This window comes from Gopherus evgoodei, chromosome 18, assembly GCF_007399415.2.
Source record: "Gopherus evgoodei ecotype Sinaloan lineage chromosome 18, rGopEvg1_v1.p, whole genome shotgun sequence".
Taxonomy (NCBI): Eukaryota; Metazoa; Chordata; order Testudines; family Testudinidae; genus Gopherus; species Gopherus evgoodei.
Genome location: NC_044339.1, coordinates 7,501,827 through 7,514,796, shown reverse-complemented (window position 1 = coordinate 7,514,796; position 12,970 = coordinate 7,501,827). Strand labels below are relative to the sequence as shown.

The following is a 12,970-nucleotide window of genomic DNA, read 5'->3' as shown; positions in this document are numbered from 1 at the left end:
AACTAAACATGTCAATTTAGCTGAATGTAAAATACGTCACGTAGCCTTTTTCCCTAGATAACCGAGAGATGTTGGCTAAGACAAACACCAAGCTATGCTGGTCATCTCCCGTTTCCCCAGCCTGGCCCCTTTATATAGCACAGGGGTAGGCAACCTATAGCAAGCGTGCCGAAGGAGGCACGTGAGCTGATTTTCAGTGGCACTCACACTGCCCGGGTCCTGACCACCAGTCCAGGGGGGCTCTGCATTTTAATTTAATTTTAAAAGAAGCTTCTTAAACATTTTTAAAAACCTTATTTACTTTACATACAACAATAGTTTAGTTACATATTATAGGCTTATAAATAGAGACCTTCTACAAATATCAAAATGTATTACTGGCACGCAAAACCTTAAATTAGAGTGAATAAATGAAGACTCGGCACACAACTTCTGGAAGGTTGCCAACCCCTGATCAGGGCCGGTGCTACCATTTAGGTGAACTAGGCGGTTGCCTAGGGCAACAAGATTTGGGGGCGCCAAAAAGCGGTGCCCCCCCAATTTTTTTAAAGCCATTTCAGCGGTCTCTGCGCTGGGAGGAAGAGGGAATCTGAGCAGCTGCCGGCAGCCCAGAGGTTCCCCTGGGTCAGCGCGCTGCCGGCAGCCCGGGGGTTCCACCGAGTGATCGCTGCTTCACTTCTCCTGCCTCCCAGGCTTGCGGCATCAATCAGCTGTTTGGCGCCGCAAGCTTAGGAGGAGAAATAGAGCGGTGACAGTGTGCTCGAGGAGGACGCAGAGCAGAGGTGAGCTGGGGTGGAGAGGTACCGCACAGCTCCCCGGGCCAGGGCGTGGGGAGCTGCTGTGGGGGATGAGGCGCCTCAGGGTGGAGGGGGGGCGGGTAGCTGCTGCAGGACTCGGGGGGCACAAGGTGGAAGTATCGCGTAGGGCGCGAAATTTCCTTGCACCAGCCCTGTCACTGATATAGACCAATATAATGACAGATCATTTTCTACCTAAACCATCTAAAACCAGTTGCATTGTATCAAAGACAGATGGATGGGAAGGGCAAATGACCCACTATCCTTACAGACATGACACCCTATTAGCTAGCAAGCCATCTTGGTGAGTACTCTCGTTGCCCATTCATTGCAGACATAGCAAATAGATACACAGTGATCAGAAACGTTTGCAATAAATCCAGAATCCCTTACATTTTAATAGCCTTTTCCATCCCAAAAGATCTCAACGTGCTACACAGCGATGTCTTCACCCATCACTGAATGGTACCTACATCTGGGGTGGAAGCCCAGCCATGACAGGGTAGCAGGGACACCCAGCCAGGAAGTGGAGAAAAACATCTCATTAAAACTAGTGAGGCATTTAAGCAGACAGAATGTAATTCCTCAATTCAGACAGCAAGCAACACAACCAGAGCTGCTTACTCTCATGGAAGGCACCATGGACTCTTCCATGGTCATGAGCGGCTGGATACTCATTTTTATGTCTTGTCAAGAAGACAGCAACACGGTGCTCCGTCCCTCTGTGCTCCCTATGCCAGTTCCTGCAGTGCCATGCACTTCTCTAGGAGCTCTGTTAACCAAGCACTGCTCAGGCCCCAATTACAATAAACTAGCTAGTGCTTCTCCTTAATGGATAGACTCAGTGCTGTGTGTCATAGGCCCTATATTGGTGACCACAAATGGAGATTCTCAAGTGGCAGGGGTCTGGGTTTCTGAGCAGAAGGATCTGAGTTCTATCTTTGCTGTCAGTGTGAAGCTTGACATAGTTGTGGTGTGATGCATGAGGAAGGTCAAGGTGTTTAGCTCGGTTATTATTGTAGATTATTGACATTTTTGGAATGAATTTTGATTTCATTGAAAAAATGACTTTTTTTCAAAATAATTTTTTTTTCAAAAATCTTCCTTTTCAGATGAAATCAGAAAGTGAAAAAATGTTGCCTTATTTATGGTTTGGGTCTGGTTTTGTTTTGTTGTTTATTTTGGTTTATTGTTTTCCCTTTTCTTCCTTCTTTCTCCCACTTTTTCAGTTGCAAAAAGGAAAAGCGGAAAGGGGAGGGGGAGAAGAAAAAGGGGGGGAAAAGAAAGAAGGAAAATTTTCAAAAATGATCATTTTTAATATTAAAATTGCAGGAAATTTCAACCCAACACAAACTTGTTCCTTTCTGGAATCTGTGGAACAAAAATGATTTGGAATCTTTTGAAACTTATTAATGAAATTCTCACCCACCATTTTTCAACCTGCTCTAGTTCTGAGGCTTCATGGAGTGGTGAGATCCCAGCTCCAGCTGCTGGGGGCTGCAGCCCATTTCTTTAAGAGCATTAACTTGTCACTTGATCTTATTTTTTAATCTCTCTCTGGGTTTGTCTCTCTTCCTCTTCTCTGCCTTGCTGAGCTCTGCTCAAAATCTGCCTGGTGGAAGGATGTTGCGAGTCACCAGTTCAGCCCGAGAGACTCTCTGACTTCTGTGGTTCGAGGTGCAACCTTTAGAAACTGATGGATACCTAGCTCTTGAAGATCCAAATTCTGGGTCGCTATGAGCTTCTCCTAACTAGTGTTGTAGTCACTAAATCCAGTCTGACACATGCATGATGACTCATCTGGTCGCAGCTGGCTGGCCTATGATGTTAGGTTTGTTGAACAGGCAGCCTTCAGAGCATGATCATTAGTTGCCTCTCGCTTATCAAGGCCGCCCCAGCATAAAACCATCACAGATGAGTTCTCAAGTTACCATAAGCTCTATCATTAAGGATGGGGATGGGGTACCAAATGGGGGCTGGGTTGAGTTATGTAGTGGTTTACTGATGTCGGACTATCCTTCATCTCATTGTGATTAGTTCTCTTATGTGGATTGTCATATGTAAAATGAGGATTTTTTTGGGGAGGAGGTCTTAATCCAGCCTCTGTCTAGTGGTGGGAGGAGAAAAAGGGCTCCCCTATAGATTTGGTGTCTGCCCAGGAAAAGCTCAGGACAGAAATAGCAAAGGATGCTGCAGGTCAAGACAAAGGTGCTTTGACACAGCTGTGACGAGGACCTTGCACCAGAACATGAAGGGTCAAGACTGAGGTGCAACAGCGGAGCGGTTGCCCTCTGGAGGTCCCAGGACTGGAACTCAGGGAAAGCTGCAGGACAAGACTGGGAAGTTGTGTAGTGACCTAGGGCCAGAACTGGACTAGCACAGTGTGTTGCAGGCCAGGACTGCAGAGCCCCGGGGCGGTGGGGAGCAGGATCAGACAAACAGGGGATGTGGTGACTGAGTATGGAGGTGCTTTGGCAGTGCCGCTTGGAGGCTGATTACATAGCCCATCACTGGTCAGCGCTATCGTTCCCTCCTTAGCACTGGCATGCACCGGGTATAGAAAAAACAAACACAAAGGACTGCCACTTCCCACAGGCTCTAGGCAAAACTTTCAGCAGCTTCTGCTCCCTCTGATGGGGGCATGGGGTGTATGTGTCAAGCCTGCAGAGGCCAAATCTAATCCCCCTTCTCTCTTGTGAGAATGGAAAAACCGTGCCCGGCCTATAGAATTTCAGTTACCAGCACCAACCACGTCTGGTGGATTCTGGCTGGGATATCCAATCCAGGGGTAATCGGATAGTGATCCCTGTAGCTGCAAATGCAGAGGGCTCTGGCTGTAACTTAGGGTCCAGTCCCCACCCCCCCGCCATCGGTTTCTCCTTGTCTAAACTGCAAAAAAAGCTCCCCCCTGCTGCTGTTGAGGGATGAAACCGGAGAACTGTCTGTTTGCAGCTCATACAAATCACCAACCATATCTTGAGTTTCTAACTTTTTTCAGTCTCCTAAAACCCCTTTCATTTGGATATTTACTCCTACTGACAGCGGCCAGATGCCACAATGAATAAATAGAGAGACAGAGAGACGGATAGAGAGATAGAGGGGTTGTATGGGGATAGGTAAGTAGAGGGGGGAGTGTATGGGAATAGCTAGCTAGCTAGCTAGCTAGCTAGAGAGATAGAAGGGGTGTATGGGAATAGATAGAGAGACAGAGAGAGAGAGAGAGAGGAGGTGTATGGGAATAGATAGAGATATAGAACGGCATAAAAGGTTTATCTGTAGGGCTGTGGTTGCTTGCATTACCCACAAGTGAGTTAGGCAGGTCACCCCTAGATGAGTACCAATAAAACCTTTACCCTACCCCACCTCATCATGTATTCTGCATGTGCCAAATATGTTAGGGGAAAGGCATTTGATGAATGCCTTGCAGACTTTTTATTCCCATTACTGAGACTCTTTCTTGTATCCTTCCGCCTGTAAGACCCAGGGCCTTGATTTATCACCTGGATATTGCCCCCATGTATGTCCATGTCATAAATTACAAAAGCACTTGATAAACTTGTGCCTGGGATCATCTAACCTGTGCTCTGCCCATTAATCTCAGAATATATACTTGTATCTCCAGCTTTACTCAGCTGATGTTTTTTTAAAATTCCAACTGTCAGAGAAATGTTTCCTTATTTCCCCCACAAAAATCGCACCAGAGGTAATATTCAGCCCTGCCCCAGCGGAAGGTTTAACTTTACATAACTTATCATTTTGACAGCCTACACATACCACTATTGACTGGAACAGGACCCATGACTATGCCACATGCCAGCACCCATTGTGCTGTACCACCATGAGAGTTATAACCACCTAGAAACGGGAGTTTTATGCCATTTGGAAGGACTGCATTGGTGCACACTGGTTGCCTTATAATTTGCACCTGCAGGGCCTCCATAGGACAGTTCCAGCGCAGAATGCTAGTGCATGCAGGGGAACTGGAACAATTTGTGTAGTGTGTGTGGGGGGGGGAGGGAGGGGGCTGAGAGCCATTGAACCAAACTGTAAACTCTGCCCATAATGGAAACTACTTCAAGCCAGGGGGTCCAGCAGTACCCCTACTTCCAGCAACTACACGTGCAAGCTGCAATTTACATGTCCATAATCCAAACTCCATATGACCCTTTTCAGTGGCAAAATGGAAAATGGAAAACAAGGGCAGCAAAAGGTGGGGGGTGGGAATGGGGAGAAGAGAAGAGGAGGAAGAGACAACTTTCTAAATCAAAAATATTCATGCCAAATCTTTGCAAAAAACAGTTCAAAACAATGAAAAATCATTCCTTTTTGAAACCTGTGCAATGAAAATCACTTTGAAATGTTTGAAGTTTTCCATGATATCCCCCTCCCTTCCCCCACATTTTTGGACCCACTCTAATTTTTAGAGGATTCTAAAATATAGTAGTTATACCTTTTTCACTCTGTCAGCTCTGTACAGCACGACTTAGAGCCAGGAAGCTATGAAGAATGACAGGGAGACAATGGGCTGAGCACCATACAGAAACTCAGGAGAGCTGGGTTCTGTTCCTGGCTCTACGACTAGCCTGCTGGTTGACCTTGTTCAAGTCATGTCCCTGCTCCGTGCCTCAGTTTCCCCATATATAAAAAGGTGACAATAATACTGACCTCCTTTGTATGGTGCTCTGAGATCTATGCATGAAAAGTGCTGTATAAAAGCCAAGTACTATTAATACCAGTGATCCTTTAAAAAGCATTTCTAAAAGAAGTTTTTCCATAACAAATTGGGGAGAAAGAAAATATACTGTGGTGCAGTGTAAATGTTGTATTGGAATGCATTTGAGATGACCTGGGCAGCTCACACACGAAGCTTCTTCACTTGCCAGTAATGTGGTTATTCCCAAATCAGGCAAATATATTTAGATACATTAGATGACATCATACCGTCATCTGTTCTCTATATGCAAAGTCATAAAGGGATCCCTACCCAGACTCTTCTTTTTTGTTAGTGCATCTCTTGAGCAGTCCAGACTCTGGGACAGCTTCTGTAAGTTGTCCCATCTCCAAGGAGATCAATGATCTCTTGTGGCAAAGAGTTCCACAGGCTAACTATTGGAGATGGGTGGAGAACAGAAATTTCATTTCCTGAAGAATCTTGAAATTTCAAAATGTGGCTTTGCTTTGAATCAGAATCAAACCCAAACATTTCAAAATTCTCCAAGCCGGAAAATTCAGAAAAAAATATTGGTTTGGATCAATTGTCATATTTCATTTAGATTTTGACTTCTTAAAAATATATTACAACATATAATATAATACACAACAATTGAAAGGAAAGATCACTTCAAAACAAAATATCAAAACATTCAAAACAAAAAAAATTCTAAACATTTAGTTCCAAAAATCTTGAAAGAGGAATTGTTTTGTCCAGTAACTATTTTATATACTGCTATTCTATCTTCTTATTTGCCTCCTCTCTAAACTAAACAGTTCCAACCTTTTCATTTCAAACACCTACTGAAAATCTCCCTGTAGTTTCAGTTAAATAAATGATCCTGCATTTCCCATCTTAAACAGTGCTGCTGAGCACTCTTTTACTGTATGATACAGTACTATGTTAAAGCACACTAACAAGCTTTCCGTGCACACCAGCAGGGTCCACATGGACCAGTTAATGTGCAACATATTAGTGTACTATAGAAATCACACCCCTGTAACGTACCTTACTCCATTGTGTAGACAAGTCCTTAAATAACAGCCATATATCACCTCCCAGATAGCTGTATTTCAGTGATAGGAAAGAGCAAGAATGCAACACACTTTGGTATTCTTCAGGACAATGGAAACTATGCGAGTACAAGTCATTATTGTCACCCATTAACATATGATAAGTGTCTTATTACCTCTAAAAGTAAACATGCATATGGGAGCCAAGGTATGACATGTCAGAGAAGAGAATTGGAGCACATGACTTATGAGGAGAGGCTGAGGGAACTGGGATTGTTTAGTCTGCAGAAGAGAAGAATGAGGTGGGATTTGATAGCTGCTTTCAACTACCTGAAACGGGGTTCCAAAGAGGATGGATCTAGACTGTTCTCAGTGGTAGCAGATGACAGAACAAGAAGTAATGGTCTTAAGTTGCAGTGGGAGAGGCTTAGATTGGATATTAGGAAAAACTTTTTCACTAGGAGGGTGGCGAAGCACTGGAATGGGTTACCTAGGGAGGAATCTCCTTCCTTAGAGGTTTTTAAGGTCAGGCTTGACAAAGCCCTGACTGGGATGATTTACCTGGGGATTGGTCCTGCTTTGAGCAGGGCGTTGGAAGAGATGACCTCCTGAGGTCCCTTCCAACCCTGATGTTCTATGATTCTATGAGTCTAAGAGAATTAAATGCTCTGTCTGACAAGGCTGAGGGTACGTTGGACTGATAGAAAATTAGCATTAATATTCCAGGTGAGCCAGTGTAAGAGACTGTTGGGCCAAATTCTCAGCATGTGTAAATCCTTATAACTCCATTGACTTCAATGACGCTTACCAACTGTGGATCTAGCCCTGTGAATTTTTGAGCCCCCAGAACTTAGTCTAGTGGTAGGTTAATCTAGTACTTGGGGCAGGGGACTGGTTGTCAGGAGTCCCACATTCTATATGGAGCTCAGGGAGGGAGTTTGAGATCAGTGGTGTTGCACCAGGTATGAGTTTGGCCCAGTACGTTCAATACAGATGTGCTCTCTTCTTATTTGAACAAATATATGGGGAATATGTGTTTTCTCTCTCACACTTCATGTGGCTCTTCTTATGTACGATGGGGTCGTAAAGAAAATCGAGTACACCGCAAGTAGTTCCTGATAGAAACTGGAATCAAAATCCCAGGCCCAGATATCACTGAACTTTGAGGAAGTTCAGACCCTGGTGGGCATGGGAACGTCAGAGCCGGGCCCACCTCTGTAATGGGCTGGAACAACCCCCCTAACGCTGTTCCAGCCAACCCTCAACTTAATGACTCAAGCCAGGCTCTAGATACTTGGGAGCAGAGTGTGACATCTCAAACACAGGATCTGAACTTTCTTACAGGTTGCAGATGCTCAGAGGCTGTGGCAGTAAGCTCAGGATGGATGGATGGACAGACAGACAGATAGATCAGGGCTCCCTGAGAGCATGCAACACCTCGTTCAGTAACGGTGTTGGACAGCAATCGCATAGAGCCTGCCCTCTCCCATAGGGTCTGGGCTCACCGAACGCCCCTGGCTTGGAGAAGAAGAATGGAAGCACACTGTGTACCTGTGGAGAGAGGCCGTTGCTGACAGGGTTCATGTGATTGGCGGGAGCTGCAGGGTTCATGAAACTGTCTGAGTAGCTGGAGAAGCTGTGTCGGGCCCCGTAGGCAGAACTGGTATCAGCGGCGGCAGCAGCTGCCAGCCCTCCCTGGTGCATGGTGGATGGTGGCAGGGGCTGGGGTCTGTGCACGGTGCTGCTCCCATCTGTGAAGAAATCATTCATAGGAAAACATTCATGAGACATGACCAGAGGCCACGCCTGCATCATCAGGCAGTGGGGAAGAGCCCAAGGGCTGCTGGGAATAAGAGCAGGGAAAGGAGGGAGCTGGCACAGACCAGAGAGGCATTTCCATATAGTTCCCTCTCTTCTTTATTTTTCCCAAAATTGTGATTGAACGTAATGTTCTCCAAACAATAAGGAACTGACCCTGGCCAGCACCCAGCATTCCTTCATCAGCTCTGCCAATGGACCTCAGTCCTGATCGGCACCCCTGCTAAGGTGTGCTAATGCAGCTGAGTCCTGACCTGCAGCCAGCCTGGCTATCCCAGACCTGGGTCTCGTGAGCACAAACGAAGAAATTGTGTGGCAGTTTTCTGACCTCCTTGGAATACTTTTGGGAGTCTGAGATGCACCCAGCAAACACTCACCCCCTGCAGTTGTGCAGAGCAGGAACTGAGCTCTGTTCTCCACAAGGCCACCTTGCTCCTCAAAACCTCTCTTTTTTTTACAATACCAGCCTCCCTGTTGCAGGTAGGTCTAGCGCAGAGGGTTACAGATTTTCTCCATTCAGGGTTCTCTATTCTCCTAGGGCTGGAGATCGAGTCGCCTGAAAAAGCTACAGTAGCGTTTCCCCAAATTTCCCCCAATATTTTTAAATCTTCCTTCTCCAACGACACCCTGCTCCCCACAGTTTGCTGGGCAGGAGCAGGTGAGGGAGAAAGGGATGTTATGGACAGTTCAGTCTATAAAGAAATATGCAGGAAACACAAGGCAGGAAGAGATGTTGGTCTGAGATCCCTAAGATTGTGAGATCCTTTGTAAGGACCCAATCCAAAGCCCATCGGAGTCAACAGGGGACTTTCCACTGACTTGGACGGCCTCTGAATAAAACTCCAACATCCACCCCCCGGCCAGAAAACCAGCTCTGGAGCCAAATCCAAGAGCTGGTGAAAGGGGCTTGAATCCAGACTTCGGTGTTGGCGCTTACCTGCCGCTGCCCAGTGCCTAAAGCCTTGTGTGTGTGGTTGCTGGTGTCCAACTCACCACAGTGCAAAACGCTTTGGTTGCTCTGTTAAACGAGCTCCAATACTATTCTTGTGTGACCTTCCGTGGCTGCTGCTGCAGAACTGGACAGAGCTGGGCCCAGTTTTTCAAATGTAGATGGTAGTTTGGAGATTATTTTTAAAAAATGGGAAGTATACAGAGGAAATGTGGCACATTCTCCCACCTGTTCGGTTTCATGGTCAAAGCAGCTGCACATGTCAGTTTGCCCTTGGCTGGGAGGCCAGCGTTTCACTCAGATGAGCCATAGTCACCAGTCCCACATAGAATTCACTTTGGATTCATTAGTCTCCACTCTCAATGACGTGGTAAGTGGAGCAGCCATCGTCATGGGAGACCTTGATGCAGGAATAGGGACCAATGGATATTAAGCAGACCGGCTGTGCTTAGTATCAAGAATGGAAACTATTGAGTGTCCATCAGTCTGAATCAAACGTTGGCCTCCCTCCCAGTCGAGGCCAACCTGCACAGAGCAGCTGCTTCAAAGGAAGGTAGTGATGGAATCCAGAATGGTAGGATGGTCTGGCTGGCGGAGTGGCATAATAGATGAGAACAGACCCAGAAATAACCAGCTCTGGTAGTTGGTGCTCACCTTGGGAAATAGTGGTGGTGGGGTAGGTGGAATCTGGCAGCTGGTAGGGTGGTAGAGTCGGCATTCCAGTTGGCGGAAAGCCCCCTGGCAACAGGTGATTAAAAGCTGCCAGCTGATTGGCTCCTGCTTGCTTGCGCCACCTGGCTCTTCGGTTACTGAACCACACCTACGATGGAGGACAGGAAAGAGAGGGTGAATCGCATTGAGTTCCATCCTTTGCAGAGACTGTCCTGTTTCACCGTGATCTCTGACGCATTTAGGGTGACCAGATAGCAAATGTGAAAATTCAAGACGGGAGTGGGGGGGGGGCAATAGGAGCCCATATATAAAAAATCCCCATATATCAGGACTGTCCCTATAAAATCAGGACATCTGGCCATCCTAGATGAATTTCCTGGTCAATAGTGACCATGGCACCAGAGGAATCATAGTGAGAGAGAGAAAAGGTGAGCGAGAGAGAGGGAGAATGGTTCGGTGGTTAATGCGCTAGCCTGGAACTGGGCTGACCTAAGTTCAAAGTTCCTGCTTTGCCACAAGCTTCCTGTGTGACCCTGTACCTCAGTTCCTCATCTCTAAAATGGGGATAATAGCAGTGCCCTGTGTCAAAACAGTGCACAGAGAGTAAGTACCTTAAACACTGGTTTGTGCTCAGACCCTCTGGTAGTGGGAGCCATATAAGTATCAGCGTGAGAAAAAGAATAATTACTAAGCCTGTGCGTTCCAAGAGGACCCCTAGGAAGTAGAGGTACGGCTGTCATCTGGTCAATCTGCCTCATTATCTGGCAACTATGTGAATCAGGCTGTAGGATTAGGTTACCGTAATGGTTACACTGGTAGAGAGGGTAAATAGATAGATGAGCATTGCGGCTCCTGTGTTCGACAAGCGAAAAAGACAGAATCAGACCAGGAGGAATACAGAGTTCTCCTAGCTTCTCTGTACTGCAACCAATCAGCCCTGTCTGTGGCCCAGCAAGTGGCCTCCCTGCAATAGGTGCTGCAGCCCATCTAAATTACTGTTCGTGAAAATAAGACCAGTATTTATGCATGTGCAAAGATGGGCTTGCATTGCCCTGTTTTACCTATGAGACTCAAGGGAGCTTTTTTAAAGGCATGAATCTGCCCTGATGTGTTTTATCCCAAGCCATCTCCCTCCTGGATAGTGTGAAGGGCGGCATGAGCCCCCTTTCTAGGGTCTGGTTTATTGTGTTTAATCAGCAAGGCTTTGAGGACCGATCCCTGTTTGGGGTTGAGAAGTATGCGGATAAGCTTTCAGACCAGATGAGAATGCAGCTGCTGGACTCTGTGAGGCCTAAAGGGCTAGAAAACATGATTAAATTTCACAGGGACAAGAAAAAATGGAGCAAAAATCAAGAGTGAACAGCGTTCGGGGTTGGGAGAAGGCAGGGAGTCCATCAGGTTTTCAGGCTGCTCAGTGGCAGATTAGGAGCTGGGGTGACAAGGGTGGGGGGTTTAGTTCCCAAGAGCACCCTCTGTTTTGGTGATCCAAAGCAAACCTCTCTTTTGTGCATGTAGTGAAGTCTCTGGATCTGATTCTCCTTTCACTTAGGGTCTGAGTCAAAGCCCTTTGAAATCAACAGAGATCGTTCCACATGCTTTGGATCAAGCCCCTAATGAGTACGGTCCCTCATGGGCTACTTTGTGTCACATTGGGTACGTTTAATTCCCCAGGGGTATGTGTGTGTGTATGTGTGTGTGTGTGGAGGTGGGGAACAGGTTTTCTTTACTCTCGTCCTGTTTCATGCATTGCTAGATGTCTCTACGTGCATGCGTTCTGCTAGTGACTGGGTTGCACACTGGGGGGCAGTGACTTGGGGAGATTACGGCAACAAGTGAGGTTCAGGGTAGGCAAGTGTATGGACGCACGTATGTTGGGACCAGGCCTGAGGCCAGACGGCAGGGGAGAGTTGCAGGCTGCAAGAGGAAGGATATGGGTTTGTTGCAGGAATCCCTGTGGAGATGCTCTGGCCTACGTTATGCCAAAAGTCAGTCTAGATGATCATAATGGACCTTCTGTGATTAAAATCTATGACCCTGCAAAGGGATGGGGGTAGGCCAATGGTCTTCACTGATCATGTTGAGTGCAAGACAAAGGAGAAGAACTCAGAGATGTGTTTGTGTTTGTGGGACATTCATATGAACTCGTGATATTTTGGGCCTGTTTGTTATTTAAAAATAATCAATGAATTTCCTGCACACACGCCCCCATCTCATTTACTGCGTGGCTTGTGTTGCTTTATTATGATTGGTCACATACGTCACATGGTATTGTTTCTGCTTCTTGACTGGATGAGTGTAACTCCTACAGCCAGGTTTCGGGCAAGGACACTCACAGAAAGCGAATTTTAAATTTGCTTTCTGTGGATGTTGGAGCATGGAAGCTTGACATTAATTTGGGGGGCGTATTCATTCTAGTGACACTTGAGAGCAAAGCGGACACAAATGGGGTGCAAACATGGATGAAATTAATTGATTGAGCAACACAGGAATTGCAATAGAGGACCAGGGGTCCATCTAGTGCAGTATGCTGTTTCCAACAGCGGCCAGCATTGGCTTCAGAGGAAGGATCCTTGCAATTGTAGTTATGGGATAGTCTTCTCCCAGTGCAAATTTCCTCCTATATTTAGAGGTTGACTTATGCCCTGGAGCTTGAGGTTTTATAGCTCTTCTAAAGATCTTGACTTTTGTAATATTTACTATTCTAAATCAGATTATTCTTTTTATTCATACAAATGTCTAATTCTTTTCTGAATCCTGCTAAGCTCTTGGCCTGAGTGATATCTTGTGGCAATGAGTTCCACAGTCAATTGTGCACTCTGTGTTTAATTCCTGGGCAAATTTCTGCATTACTCACAACTCCACTACAATATTGTTATTATATCCATAGGTAAACTGAGGCACAGAGAGCTTAGATGATTTATCCAGTGCCACACAGTAAGTCAGTGATTGAGCTGAACACAGAACCTAGGAATCCTGACTTCCAATTCCTTGCTTTAATTTTACACCCCAC

At 46.1% G+C, this 12,970-nt stretch overlaps 1 protein-coding gene across 2 annotated transcripts in view; it reads right to left on the bottom strand.

The window, feature by feature from the left end:
• The window catches only part of PAX7 (paired box 7), a 146,397-nt gene that overhangs the window by 48,028 nt on the left and 85,399 nt on the right, over positions 1 to 12,970 (bottom strand). For both annotated transcript variants that reach the window (XM_030537820.1, XM_030537821.1), the window contains exons 6-7: positions 9,943 to 10,108; positions 8,073 to 8,272 (exon numbers count right to left, since the gene is read on the bottom strand). In XM_030537820.1, coding sequence (XP_030393680.1) covers positions 8,073 to 8,272; positions 9,943 to 10,108 — 366 coding nt within the window. The remainder of the gene's footprint in view (positions 1 to 8,072; positions 8,273 to 9,942; positions 10,109 to 12,970) is intronic.